Source organism: Taudactylus pleione, unplaced genomic scaffold (assembly GCF_031769625.1).
Source record: "Taudactylus pleione unplaced genomic scaffold, aTauple2 ptg000138l, whole genome shotgun sequence".
Taxonomy (NCBI): Eukaryota; Metazoa; Chordata; class Amphibia; order Anura; family Myobatrachidae; genus Taudactylus; species Taudactylus pleione.
Genome location: NW_028284540.1, coordinates 12,647,412 through 12,662,395, shown reverse-complemented (window position 1 = coordinate 12,662,395; position 14,984 = coordinate 12,647,412). Strand labels below are relative to the sequence as shown.

The window sequence follows — 14,984 nt, the reverse complement described above, 5'->3', positions numbered from 1 at the left end:
ATTATATATGTTCTCTGGGCCTGATTCAAACCCGCTCGCGAGCGATGAGCGCTCGTAAGCGGGTCGATGTTGCCCAAGTGCGCATGCACACGACGGAGGCGGCTCCGTCGTGCGCATGTGCGAGACCCGTCGTTATGGGTCTCGCACCAAAGGGGGCGCGCTGTCGATGGTGATTGACAGCATGCCCCCTTTGGTGGGCGTGCCGGGGGCGTGGCTGCCCAGACGGAGGCATTCCCATGGGAACGCCTACCGTCTGGGGTCGGCCCCACTGACATCACTAGTGATGTCAGTGGGAGTGCTTTTGGCTCTGATAGAGCCAAAAGCACTCCAGGGCTTGCGGCAGCGAGACCCTACCGCAAGGGTCTCGTCGCAAGCCCGATGGTCGCGATGGTCTTGACTGTCGCGACCATCATTTTGGCCGCTCGCTATAGCTGTGGGTGGTCACCCACAGCTATGCGAGCGCTCCAAAAAGTAGGAGGGACGGCCCTGATTCAGAGCGAGTGCTCTGTCAGACCGTCCGGCTCTGAATCAGGGCCTCTGTTCTATTAGAGCCCTATGCGTGTCAGCTTACTATCTACTGTATCTTGTTTTGGTGTATGTAGTTTGATATCGTTTTACGTTTTGCACTGTGATATTTATTATGTTTAACATATTTACTATAATTATTTGTATTTTTTATAATGGTCTGCACTTATCAAGGTTAATATGAGAGTGTCCTGTTGTTTAAGCTTCAGCATTGGGATATTACACAAAGCAATAGTTACTTTTTTATAACATATCACTGTGTAGACTTTTCATAGTCCCATGATATATAACATTTGACATGTTTTTTTTCTTATGTGCAGTTTCACGGTTCTCTAGTCCACGTGTCACGCCGAGATTAAGTCGGAAGAGAGCTCTTTCAATCTCCCCCCTCTCTGATGCCAGCATTGACCTTCAGACCATGATCCGCACATCGCCCAACTCACTAGTAGCTTATATTAACAATTCCCGGAGCAGCTCCGCAGCCAGTGGCTCCTACGGCCATTTATCAGCCGGAGCTATCAGGTGAATGATATTTCCATAAGGTTTCTAAAGTGTTGTGTGTGTACAGGGAATATTTTTATACTGACTTTCCAAACCTACAGTACACATTATATTACAAATATATTCTATCACAGATATATGTTATATAAATAGCAAGGCGCATCACCGTTACTAACCTCATACCCACAAATAGTTTTATAGCAGTCTCTGTTTCATTTAAGATGTGTGATAATAACAAATATGATTTATTCTATCTGTGTCTTCTTCAGTCCAGCATTTAGCTTCCCCCATCCCATCAACCCAGTAGCTTATCAGCAACTACTGAATCAGCAGCGCAGCCTGAGCTCCACATTCGGACACAGCCCTCTCATCCATCCATCTCCCACTTTAACATCACGTCAGCAGGCATCCTTGTCCACAAGCAACCCAGCTTCTGCCCCAACAAGTAGCGCCAACACTGCATCCAATTCCAACCAGGTATGTTCCCACCTACCCACAGGGAGAACCCAACCACAGGTCAACATTCCTGCACTTCTCTGTGAAAAAGTGCATCTACAATACTATATGTATAGTTGTCTGGTGTCCAATATAGAAGACTTTAGGAACTTAAATATATCCTTATGATGAATGTTGAGAGATATAAATAAATAGTTTCAGTAAGGAACATTAGGGTAAAAAATGTCAATACATGTTCTATTAAAAGGAGTCTTAGGCGTATATTCACTTAACGGCGGCTTAGGGGTATATTCACCTAACGGCGGCCCACAGAAACTCAAAGTAATAATACAAAGCATTCTTGGCTTTGCATTTAATATAATTGTTTGTTTAAATGCTGTGAAAAAAAAACTGCAGACAATCTGTGGCTTTGAAAAACTGCAGTTTATTAAATATGACACCTAGAATTTCAACGGACAGCACCAAAGAAACACCCAAACCTGCAGCCAGGGAATAGTGGCCTTCCCACTTGACCCCTTAGGGAGAATAATATAAGGTTTTCTCCGGTGCTGAAAGGGTACTTTACAGCTTAAGGGGCCTATCCATTAGCAGATCTTTCTCTAACGATGAAAGACAAAAGATTATCCCTTGAAATTTCCTGGGGCTGCGGTGACAGATATCTGTCATGTACATGACAGATTTTTGCAAACGACGAACGATATTGCATGACATCATACAGTGAGTGGATTTTGTTGTTTTTGTCTCTATGAATTTTCATTAAAATTATCGTTCGTCGTTCACCGCTTTTAAACTGGCAGATATTTCTAATATCTGGCAGCGATAAGCGATAATTGACCAACATGTTGGAGAGACGGAAGACACAATTTATCGGCCGTGGGAGTGCGCATCTGTCATCGTTCAGGGCCTATCCATTAGCAGATAAATTAAACGACTGAACGATATATATTGTTCAGTCGTTCAATTTATCTGCTAATGGATAGGGAAATTGTGTCTATGGCACATATGTGAATGGTGGAAGAGATATCTTACCAGTTTGATGAGCTTTATAATTGAGGACTGTTAAATATTGACCAATAAATAGTCTATAGATGAATGTGTGGTGAAACCAATCCCTTTATGCAAAAGTAAAGTTAGGTACTGTACACACCTGAACCACAGTGCGATACGATGTAACAATATATATCACATTGCCGTACACACTACACGGTCTGTCGCGCAACAACGTGAGATATCGTTATATCCGAATGTAACAACACAGCAAGGATTGCAATTGGAAAGCTGTACGCAGGCAGCTTTGCAGTTGCGATCCTTGTTATTATGCAAATGCAGCAGGAGGTATATGAAACCCCCACTGCATTTGCAATCCCAGCACTGCGACGGAGGTCGCAGGCTGGGATCACCATCGCGACCATCGGTGGTCGATGGTCACGATGGTGAATGGCGCCTCAGCTTACTCAGACAGGCCGGCTTGTGAGCTCAGGACACTGTGTTGATCAACGCAGATCCTGGCCTGGCCACTCCCGGAAGACGGAGCGGACACGCCCTGTTTCTGGGAATGCCACTCGCCCCCGCACAGCCCCTTAAATGCCTCTGACTGTCAAGCAGGCAGAGGTATTCAAGGGTCTGCGTGAGATAATGGGGAATCTGCGATCAGCAGTGCACTTAAGGTGAGCTTCATTTAAAGAGGAAATGTCCAACAACAATTGATTTTGAAAAATAAATGATTTATTTGAAATAAAGACAGGTCTAAGGCCCTCATTCAGAGCCGTACGCTCTGAGCAGAGCGCACGCTCTGCATGAGGGCCGGGCTCCATTTTCATGGAGCGTCCTCCTGGACGCTCGTATAGCTGTGGGTCACCACCCACAGGCTATACGAGCGTGCATTTTGATGGCCGCGATGGTCGTGACCATCGCGACCATCGAAATTGCGAGCCGGAGCCTGCGGTTGAGGTTTTCAACCGCAAGCTCCGGAGTGATTTTGGCTCTATCAGAGCCAAAATCACTCCCACTGACATCACTAGTGATGTCAGTGGGCCGGCTTCTGACGGGAGGCGTTCCCGTGGGAACGCCCCCGTCAGGGAGGCACGCCCCCGGCACGCCCACCAAAGGGGGCGTGCTGTCAATCAACATTGACAGCACGCCCCCTTTGATCGGACACAACGAGCGAAGGAAAGTCCTTCGCTCGTCGTGTCTGGCGCATGCGCACGACGGAGCTCCCTCCGTCGTGCGCATGCTCAGTGCAGACCATCGACCCACTTGCGAGCGTACAGCCGCTCGCGAGTGGGTCTGAATCAGGCCCTAAATCTGTTGTCACTTTTATTGACACAAAATGAATATAAAGCTAATTATGGTTATGTATTTTTTAACTTTATTACAAATATATCTTTTTTTTTTTTTTTTATATATCTATTGTTGTTGGGCATTTCCTGTTTGATAACAACTAACCTTATGGGCGAGTAAAGGAATTGGTTCCACCACACATTCATCTGTGTTTGTTGGTTAGTGTTGAACAGACAGTGTATAGTTGGTGAGCAAGAGCTATTCCACCAGGGGTGTATTAAGAGAGGCAGGGGCCCGTGTGCATTCCCTGTCCTTAGCCCTCTTCTCTTTCCCCTGCGGTAGACCGCGGACTGACCGCAGCAGTAGACTCTTGACACTAGTCCGTGCCCTAAATCCACTGCGCAATGCGCATGTCATCGGGAAAATGGAGATTTATGCAGGGCTGCAACAGCTGACTCAGGACTTCAAAGAGTTGATTATTAGAAAATATGGGTGCAGGGTATGCGGTGTGGGCCCCCCTTGGACCCAGGGGCCCGTGTGCACCACACACCCTGCACCCATTATAGATATGCCCCTGTATTCCACCATTCACATATGTGTCACAGACACACTTTCCCAGACTAAGCTATAAATTAGCTTTCCAGTGCCAGAGAAAACCTTGTTCTTATATTAACCTAGAATTTCTTATAATTTACTTTTGATGATTGGGAATACATTTATCCCCTTCATCCCATCCAGAGGGCATATTTACTAAAGTGCGGGTTTTTAGAGGTGGAGATGTTGCCCATAGCAACCAATCAGGTTCCACTTAACATTTATCTAGAAGATAATAACTAGAATCTGATTGGTTGCTATGGGCAACATCTCCACTTCTAAAAGCCAGCACTTTAGTAAATATACCCCAGGACATCTGAGGGGTCCCATCATCAGATGTTTCACCACTTCCTGCTCACGTGCTCATAGCCTGGAATTATGCTGAATATACTGATTGTCTGTGGCTAATACTCGATAGCGAGAAGTGTCCTTACAATCAACTGTATTTTCTAATGATTTGCAGAATAAGCAGAACAGTGAGTCAGCTGTGAGCAGCACCGTCAATCAGGTCATCAACAAGCGAAGCAAAGTGAAGATTGAGGAAGAGGTCCAGAACCGTGACTCCCCCAGCCCCCCGGTAACTTTATTTATTGTCTTCACACTGATATTCAGTAGGTGTCGTTCAATATCAGGGACTGGAGTATTGAGATAGCAGAGTAAACACATTTCTGCAATGCTTTTACACCCAGTCACAGGCTTGCTGGAGGTTCCCGTTGGGGGCCCAGGTCCTCACCTCCCTCCCTCCCTCCCTCCTGCCTGTCAGCTGCCCAGCACACCCTTCTGTGTGCTGGGCTGCAGCGGTGGACTTCTCAGTCTCTTCTGCCAATGGGGGGGAGTGATCATGCTGATCGCACCCCCCCCCCCCCCGGATTTGTACCAGGCTGAGGGGCTCCCTGCGCACCCCACTCCGCTGCGTAGTGACGCTTTGCTGCGCTACAAAAAGGTTATTTTTTTCACCCCCTGGGCCTGGGCCGGCTCTCTACGGCCCTTCTTGTACACAGGGCTATTTTTCTGAAAAAATAGATTCAGGAACTGTGGGTGGAGCTATAGAAAAACAATTATATATTATATATAGTATTTAGAAAAGAAGGCACTCAAAAGGGACTTTGAAATAAAACTTATTGTATCCTTTTTTCCAAGGATCTTATTTCATAGTTAATGAGAGGTTCAGGAACTGAGTTCCTGCTGAAAAATAGCACTGCTTGTACATCTTGGTTAATGCTGGTCATCACCTACGTATTAGCAGCAAGAAAACAAAACATCATCTATTAGATGAAATGTCACTCAACAAGGTGGGTACTGATACTGTTATGGTTTGGTGTAGTCAGTGGTGTCCCTACCTACAGCAGAGCCGCACCCCGGCAAAAGGGGGGTGGGCCTCGCAGGTAGGGGGCCGGAACTTTCGGGCAAAACCCCTGATTTGTCACTCCAGGGGTTCCGGAGGTGCGGACTTCCCCCGGGGACCACTATGTGTGCAGTGCTGGCTCCCTTAGTGTGTCAGGAGGAGCCGAGTGCGCCACGTAATGCTACAGTGCAGCACCTGGCTCCTGTCACTGAGGAGGAGTCTGCACTTTGGTGTCACCCCTCGGCGGCCACTGGGTGTAGTACCCATTACTAAAGGCTGACACATAGCCCTGCACATAGGGCAGATATACACAGGGGGAGGATATGGGGGTAATTGGCTTCTTGTTGTGTTGATTATTTAGTGCTTGAGGAAGAGGATAAATATGGGATTGGGTGTTGTGGGAAAGCCAACTGACACTAGCTGGCCAATCACTAGATTGGTGACCTTTGTTTAGTGATCGCAGGGTTTTCTTTGAATCTCCTGGATATGAACCTGCTGTTGCTGTGTTTGCGATCCTGATAACCTATAACAAAGTTCTGCAAAGTGGATCCGAAAACCTGTGCAAGCATTGTCTTACTATTGTGCCTTTTACAAGATTATCTATCTGTCTGTCTATCTATCTATCTAATCTATTATAGAGATAGAACAGCAAATTACATTGCATGATGCAACTACTTTATAGAATTGTACACCGTGTAGAAAAGTTAAGCTGGGTACACACCTTTACAATCAAGCTTGCTTTCGATGCGATCGTTGATCACTCTAACTCCCTATCGGATGTCCTGACAATAGTGCCAATTACGTGCGTACACACATATACAATTTTACGTGCGACGTTCGACCGCCCTCCATCCAAAATATTGAAAGAAAATTATTGTACCAGCGTACACCCTCTCCCATTTCAGACTACAGTCATGGCAGATGTAAACAGATTTCCCATAATGGGCAGGATGCCATGATTGATAGCAGTATGCCATAAGGGTAGTAACAAATGGATTATTTGCAATATACTGTATCATATATATTGTTCCATGTATGCTGTTTTTCATACTACATATATGAGGAAAGGGGGACAAAGTGTAGTCACATATAAAAACATAGCTTCATAGCATAGTTTAGTGACAAATAATTAATGTATAATAAATTTTAGCTTATGACAAATACAGCGTTGAAAAAAGGGGGAATATTTTCAACGGGATGCAGTTATGTAACTGGCGGGCGGGCGCCCGTCCTCTTAACCGTGTAGGGAAGGGTTAGGCTATGGGAAGGGGGGTTAGGGTTAGGCAGCCCCGGTGGGAGGTTAGAGCTAGGCACCCCCTCGGGAGGGTTAGGTTTAGGGTGCGGGGAGGGGGTTTAGGTTTTGGCACTAATGGGGGAAGCTTAGGGTAAGGCACTTTGGGGGTAGGTTAGGGTTAGGCACCCCTAAAGGAGGGTTAGGGGTGGGAGAGGGGAGGGTTAGCTGTACTTACCTCCGCTGTCGGGATTTCCTGCCTTCGGCCAGCCACTGTCGGGATTTGAACCGGTGGCTATACAGCCGCCGGCAATACAATTCCATTATCAACAACATGGCTGATTCATGTAGTGATGAAGACGAGACTACATAGCAAGGCAATGCATACAGAGGCGGAGCTGCTGGAGGTGTATAATTGCAAGAACAACCAGAGGATCGATTGAATGCACTCTTGATACTGTATTACACCATCGAATTGACTGAATATTAAACTGTACATGAGATGCGAGTGTCCAAGGTCAACCGCTGCAGAGCATTTTAAGCCGTTTATCAGCTAATGCTCGTGCATTGGAACAGTGTACACACCTATACAATCCAACAGCCATTCACCTGACATCGAGAGAAAGGCCCGACAGTTGTATAGGTGTGTACCTAGCTTAATCTTCTAATCAAAAGGTTTACTCCTCTCCTACCACCTCCCCTTTTATGTTTCCTCTTCTCCTGGCACCTCAACCTTTCTGTTATCTCTTCTCCTGGCACCTCAACCTTTCTGTTATCTCTTTTCCTGGCACCTCAACCTTTCTGTTATCTCTTCTCCTGGTGTTTCAACTTTTCAATTTCCTCTTCACCCAGCACCTCAACCTTTTTTTTCTCTTCTGTCACCTTGACTTGTCTGTTTCCTCTTATTCTGTCAGCTTGAACTATTTCTTCTTCTTCTATCAACACAACCTGTCTGTTTTCTCTTCTCCTACCACCCTCAACCTGTCTATTTCCTCTTCTTCTGTCAGCTTGATCTGTCAGTTTCCTCTTCTCCTATCACCTCGATCTTTCTATTTCCTCTTCTCCTATCACCTTGACCTTTCTGTTTCCTCTTCTCCTGGTAACTCAATTTTTTCCTCCTCTGTCACCTTGACCTGTCTATTGCCTCTTGTTCTGTCAGCTTGAACTGTTTCTTCTATCAACACAACCTGTCTGTTTCCTCTTCTTCTACTACCACCCTCAATCTTTCTGTTTCCTCTTCTCCTGTCACTTCGACCTGTCTGTTTCCTTTTCTTTTATCACTTTGACCTGTCTGTTTCCGCTTCTCTTATCACCTCAACATTTCTGTTTCCTCTTTTCTTATCACCTTAACCTGTCTGTTTCTTATTCTTCTGTCAGCGTGACCTGTCTGTTTCCTCTTCTACTACAACCCTCAACCTTTCTGTTTCCTCCTCTCCTGTCACCTCGACCTGTCTGTTTCCTTTTCTTTTATCACTTCAATCTGTCTGTTTCCGCTTCTCTTATCACTTCAACATTTCTGTTTCCTCTTCTCTTATCACCTTAACCTGTCTGTTTACTCTTCTCTTATCACCTCAACCTGTCTATTTCCTATTCTTCTGTCAGTGTGATCTGTCTGGTTCCTCTTCTCCTATCACTTCGACCTTTATGTTTCCTCTTCTCTTGTCACCTCAACCTGTCTGTTTCCTCTTCTTCTATCATCTCAACCTGGCTATCTGATTGGTGTCCCCTTCTCTTTTCACTTCAATCTGTCTGTTTCATCTTCTCTTTTCTCCTCAACCTGTCTGTTTCCTCTTCTCCTATCGTTTTGTCTTTTCCCTCTTTTCTTATAACCTCAACCTGTCTGCTTCCTCTTCTCTTATCACTTTATCCTGTTTATTTCCACTTTTCCTGTGACCACGACCTGTCTTTTACCTCTTTTCCCATGACCTCAATCTGTTTGTTACCTCTTCTCCTGTCACCTTGTCCTGTTTCTTCTTCTCTTCGGCACTTCAACTTGTTTTAACTTTTCCTGTCAACCCAATTTGACTGTTACATCTCAGCCTCTCACCCCAATCTGCCTTTCCTTCTACCTTACAGGACCATTTGACAGATCTAAAAGAAGACCTTGATAGAGAGGAGTGTAAGCAGGAACCGGAGGTCGTATACGAAACGGACTGCCACTGGGACAGCTGCACCAAGGAATTTGACACCCAAGACCAACTTGTCCATGTGAGGCCTCACTGAGAAAATGAATTCAGGCATTCACACACGTGTTATTTGTATATGCTGTTACTGGCCCTCTCCTGCCAGGATACCTTTTAAGAAGAATTGGCACCTAAACACAGAGGGCTTGTTATGTTTAGAAGTTTGTTTACAAACTGCCCTGCATGCCGACAAAATAAGAGGGATACATTCTGTGTTTGCGGAGAGATGGAACACATACTGTTTGTTATTATGGGGGGGGGGAGCGCTTTATCTATGAAGTTTCTAAATAACTCACAGTTGAACCTGCTTATTGATGATTTATATTGGAAAATAACTGTTTAAGTTTTCCCTTCCAAAATAAAACTGATTTATATTGGAGAATGCTATAATCAAAAGTTATGTTGGAGTAACACATTTATAATGGGGCTGCATCTTCTTAGTTTGCTGGTTATGATGTTACTCTGCTGCCACTGGAAATTGTCCAAAAACGTAACATTTGGTTCTATATCCACTGTATTTAAATGTGTTTCTAGATTTTGTGAAAAAATAAAGTAGGTCTGTTTGGATGTATTTTCAATTTTCTCTCTAATATATATATATATATATATAAACAGTATATATATATGGCATCTCAAAATATACAGGTCATTTATACGTTTTTTTAACTGTACCATAAAAGTATAATGCATTATTAATAAAAACATAAATACATTTGCAGTAAATATGAATAGCATTAAGATACAGTTGTATTTATTTATAAAATGGAAGTAAATACATAAATAACAATGTATGAGGATAAATTAAAGTTCCCAATAATGTCTTAATTTTATATATTAAAATATGTTTATGTGACACCTCTTTATAAATAAAGTAGATATTTACCTTACACATATAGAAAGATAAAATAATAATATTGCTGCTGACTTTACAAGTAGACTGCTGTGTCCAGAGCTAAAATTCTCTGTTATCCCCAGACAAGAGAGAGCCACTGCAAGAACTAAAGAAATGAGATGAAAAAGTCTTTATGGTTAATAAACAGTTTATTATAAGAAAAACTACTAGTTGCCACTGGAGGCATCTTGTGTAGATAGATGCCTCCTGCCGGCTTCACTGATCCACTGCTGCGTCCGAATGCTCAGCATCAGATCATCTGCGTGATTATCAGCCATCTAAGTAACCCTCGGTTTACTCAGGATGACCAGAGTTTTCACTCTGCCGAGCCAGTGGAGCTGCATGAAAAGTCGGAGACACCAGCCTCAGTACGGCTCGAAAATGGGGCTGACATGCCCCTGTTTTCATTAGTGCTGGCCGTCACCTCCATGTCCTCATATCCAAATAGCCGCATTATGTCAATCATGCTGCAGCTTGGGGGCACCGCGTGCGCAGATCTCACACCATTGGAAAATTATGTAAACCATCGGGTTTGCATACATCTCTGAATCAGGCCAGTGGCGTAACTAGGGTATTTGGAGCCCAGGGCAAATTTGAAAAGGGAGCCCCCCCCCCAACATCCCGAGCTGTGCGCGCGGAAAAAAATGGGCGTGGTCACTTAAAAATGGGGCGTGTCAACATGACACACCCCTTTATTTTCACGCTGAACATTCCTATCCATATGCACCTTAACCCCAGTAGTACCCCTTAAACAGTACCCCCAGTATGCAGTTGTGGTCCCTCTTATGCAGGCCCATAGTAGTGCCCCTTATACAGTATCCCCAGTAGTGGACCCCCTTATACAGCCCCCAATTAGTTCCCCGTACTCAGTACCCCCAGTAGTGGCCCCTCCAAATGCAGTGCCCCACGTAGTGTTCCCCCTTATGCAGTGCCCCCAGTAGCAGTCCCCACAATGCAGTGCGCCCAGTAGCAGTATCCCCTTATGCAGTGCCCTTTATATGGTGCCCCCAGTAATAGTCCTCCCCCCTATGCAGTGCCCTTTATATAGTGCCCCCAGCAGTAGTCCCCCCCCATGCAGTTTTCCCAGTAGTGGTCCCCTTATGCAGGAACCCTGTAGTGATCCCCCCTATCCAGTGCCCCCTGTAGTGGCCCTTCCTATTATTGCCCCCAGTAGTGGTCCCCCGAGTGCAGTGCCTCTTGTAGTAGGCCCCTTTCATAATGCCCCCAGTGGTAGTTCCCCCCCAAGTAGTAGTCCCCAGTAGAGTAGGTTCTCCCAATGGCGCCCCCAGTAGTAGCCACCCCCCTCCCCCGTTGTGCAGATAGGTTTAAAAAAAAAAAATATATATATATATATACTTACCTGAATCTCTGGTCCTGCTCGCGACGCCGCTCCTGCCCGAGCTGGCGCGCTCAGCATTATGGGACAGACGTCATGACGTCAGTCCCATTACCCACTGCAGGAGCCCAATAAATGGTACCAGTCACTCCAGCTCTAAGACATAAAATATTGGTTTAATTGTTGAAGTGTTTTAAAATAACCAATTTATAAATGTTGTTTAAAAACATGAAATCTTCTAAGTATAATGTCCTGTAATAATATAATAATACATGTAGTGGCATATAACATTATAATGTATGTGTTACATTAAACAGTACTGCATTTATTATTCTAGCTCAACATGCTATATGCGTGTATTACAATAAAAGGAATTATCGAATGAAGTGTAAATTACCAGCCATTATACTGTCATCCTAGTATCCAGATAATATATGGCCAGGCGATAACATAAGGAAATGGTTGATGAGGTTACCCCTGTGTTCTGTCACCAGCACATCAATAACGAGCACATCCATGGGGAGAAGAAGGAGTTTGTGTGTCACTGGCGGGACTGCACACGGGAACAGAAGCCGTTTAAAGCCCAGTATATGCTGGTGGTTCACATGAGAAGACACACGGGGGAGAAGCCGCATAAATGCACAGTAAGCTGCTCTTGCTGCAGAACTGCTGATCTCAGCAGCTGTGAAGAGCTGTCCCATTTATAGCAGCTGCTGGCACCCCTGGAGGGCGTCACAAACCATTTTCTGAACCTCGGGCTGTCCTGTAGGGGCACTCTATAAACCAGATTTTGTTAACGCTCTTTGTGGGCGAAAAGGGATCTATTTCTACCACTTGCTGGGTCCCGTTGCTTGTGAGTTGAGTTATTGGTGTATACTCCTCTCTTATTCATATTAGTAAGAGGGTCAAGGCATAATTTGCCACATACTGTACGGACGGACAGGGCTACCATTAGGGTAGCCTAAGCAGTTACCCAGGGCACCAATGGTTAGAGGGAACCAGAAACACTGAATGAGTAACATAAAGCCAGTCATCCAAGGTTTTAATTCAGCCAAGGTACATTTACATGGAGCTCATTACCCATGTGGCTGCTGCCTCCTCAGTGTCTGATACACTGGTGGTGTGACACCTGGCTATGATGTGATAGCCCAGTGCCATCCCCAAAGTCTAAGGAACAGAGAACGCCCTTCTAGTTTCCACCTTCTAAGGTAAAAAGCAGCATTTGTGGAAGCGCGGTGCCCATTGAGTGCCTCTCTTAGAACTTTTGTGTCGAAAGGGGGGATATAGTTATTATCCCGGCTGTCGAGATTTCGGCGATCAGAATGCTGGCATCGGAATTCCAATACCAGTCAGAATTACGGTTCCAACATCCCAACAGTAAGTACTGGGGTTAGGGTTAGGCACTAGGGGGAGGGTTAGGCTACAGGGGGCAAGGTTAGGTTTAGGTTGCGGTGATGGAGGAGTAGGGGATGGGTAGTATACTTACCGCCTTCTGACTGGATTGTCACCCTGCTGTATGCTGGTGTCGGGTATCTGACCACTGGGATACGGAGCACCGGCAGTCCATGACTAACCCGGGGGAGGTGGTTACAGGATAACCGAGGACAGGTGCTAGACAACATCTTTAAAATATTGTTTCAGAGACGACAATGCAGAAGGCAGGACAGATAGTAGGTTTCAGATTATGGGGAATTGGTGAAGCTTGCATAGACAGTGAGTACCAACAGATTCAATTATACTTCTTTGTCACAACTACTGTATCTTTGCTCTACACGTTCCTCCTGTTCCCACAGTTTGAAGGCTGCTTCAAAGCATACTCCAGACTGGAAAATCTGAAGACGCATCTTCGGTCCCACACCGGAGAGAAACCTTATGTGTGTGAGCATGAGGGCTGTAACAAGGCATTCTCCAATGCATCTGACCGAGCTAAGCACCAGAACAGGACTCATTCCAATGAGGTGAGGGTCCCACAGCATCCTGATACGTATTGGAAAACCCTCTTCTGCTGACAGAGAGAATTTTACACCTTGTGTCAAGTCAAATAAAACCCTTGGAGAATAAAGTTACTTGACATACAATTTATTTTCCAGGGGAGCCAAATAGCACCTCTGTTACACCTCTCACTGTGGCTGCTCTTGTGTTTATGAGATTGGAAGCAGATGTTAGACCTGCTCACATGTGCAGGTACATTCGTACCAAATCAGTGTAGATCAGAGCTTTCTGTTAGGGCTTCGAGAGGAAATGGGAGTCACCTGTATGGCACAAATGTAAATCTCCTTTAATTTTTTCCAGTGATCCCTAAACCACAGTTAGAAATTTCCCTGCAGCTTACTTGTTAAAATAGACACATTGGTCCTAATTCATAGGTGGATGCAAATCATACGCAATGCCGATGTTCATGTAGTTGCTACTGCGCATTCTCATAATATTCTGAAAACCCTTACGGTGCTTGCGTTACACTGAGTGTATGCACAAAGGCGCTGTTACCTACGGGACCAATGGTTTCCGAAACTGAGAGGCAAATCGATGGGCGGTGACTGGGAGTGACCTGAAGTGAATGCAACATATACATCTCATGGGCGTGTGATGGGAGAGTCGCGAGTGTGTCAGTGGAAGTGGCTGTGTATCCAGACACTCTGCCGTTTACACAGGGGCCATGTTCACACGAGAGACTGCACGTGTCACAGGGCTGGTGCAAGTGATGCTGGTGACGTTGGTGCACCGACGGTGGTGTGTCAAGAACCACCGGCGGTGTTACAGCGTGCACGGGCACTGAAAATGGGCGTCTTAGGGCTTGTACATTCAGGTACACGCTAGTACATACGGGGAGGGCTGAAACTAGCATTTGCAGATTATCGCTCCCACGACTCCAGCAACAGATGCTAGAATCAGGCACAGTAGGTCTCTGCTATTGTTAGCTATGTGTGCCGAGTAACAAAGTACTGCAGTCTCTGGACATGTTCAAAGGAGATGTAGAAACTCCATGGAGCTGAAATTCTGTGAACTTGTTTAGCAAAATAAGCATACATTCGTAGATAGACATCAGACAGAGACATGTTTTTACTTCACACAGATAGAGTTCGGTTTAATCCAATTGGAATGTTGTAATTTTTATTCACAGCCGATTGGTAAGCTATACACACTTACTAATCAGCCCCTCGATGTGTCTGGGCTGACATTCAAATTTGCCCAAGCATGTCAGTGACAGCAGTCAGCAGGTTGTCGTACACACAGTCAGATACACCTATAAATCTTTCCGACATATCTGTATTCACTGTACTGCAGAGCTGACCTAATAATATCTGTGACCCGCCGATGCACTCGTGATATATCGCTCATTAATAGCATGAGTGATATATCACCGAGTGTGTACTCAGCATTAGGTGCCAGTGGGTACTTAATGTCTGTGCATACTAACTCTTGTGTTTCGAAAAGTGCTATCATGCCGGGCAGGGGCAGAACTATGGGAGACAATGGAGGCGCCTGCCGCCAGGCTCCAGCTCTGGAGGGGCACCTCCTCCATTGTCCACAACATATTCACCCCACTTTGGGCTGTAACTATGTACCCGGAGTGTACCGTCACAGCCGCCCAATACATGGTACCCCTTCCCGGGCACCTGAGAAGCCACCATACACTAGTA

The 14,984-nt window shown here is 45.4% G+C and overlaps 1 protein-coding gene across 1 annotated transcript in view; it reads left to right on the top strand.

The window, feature by feature from the left end:
• The window catches only part of GLI2 (GLI family zinc finger 2), a 240,405-nt gene that overhangs the window by 215,477 nt on the left and 9,944 nt on the right, over window positions 1–14,984 (top strand). The window contains exons 6-11 of the mRNA XM_088473666.1: window positions 846–1,047; window positions 1,296–1,503; window positions 4,820–4,933; window positions 9,009–9,140; window positions 11,838–11,987; window positions 13,137–13,301. Of these exons, the coding sequence (XP_088329792.1) occupies window positions 846–1,047; window positions 1,296–1,503; window positions 4,820–4,933; window positions 9,009–9,140; window positions 11,838–11,987; window positions 13,137–13,301 (971 nt within the window). The remainder of the gene's footprint in view (window positions 1–845; window positions 1,048–1,295; window positions 1,504–4,819; window positions 4,934–9,008; window positions 9,141–11,837; window positions 11,988–13,136; window positions 13,302–14,984) is intronic.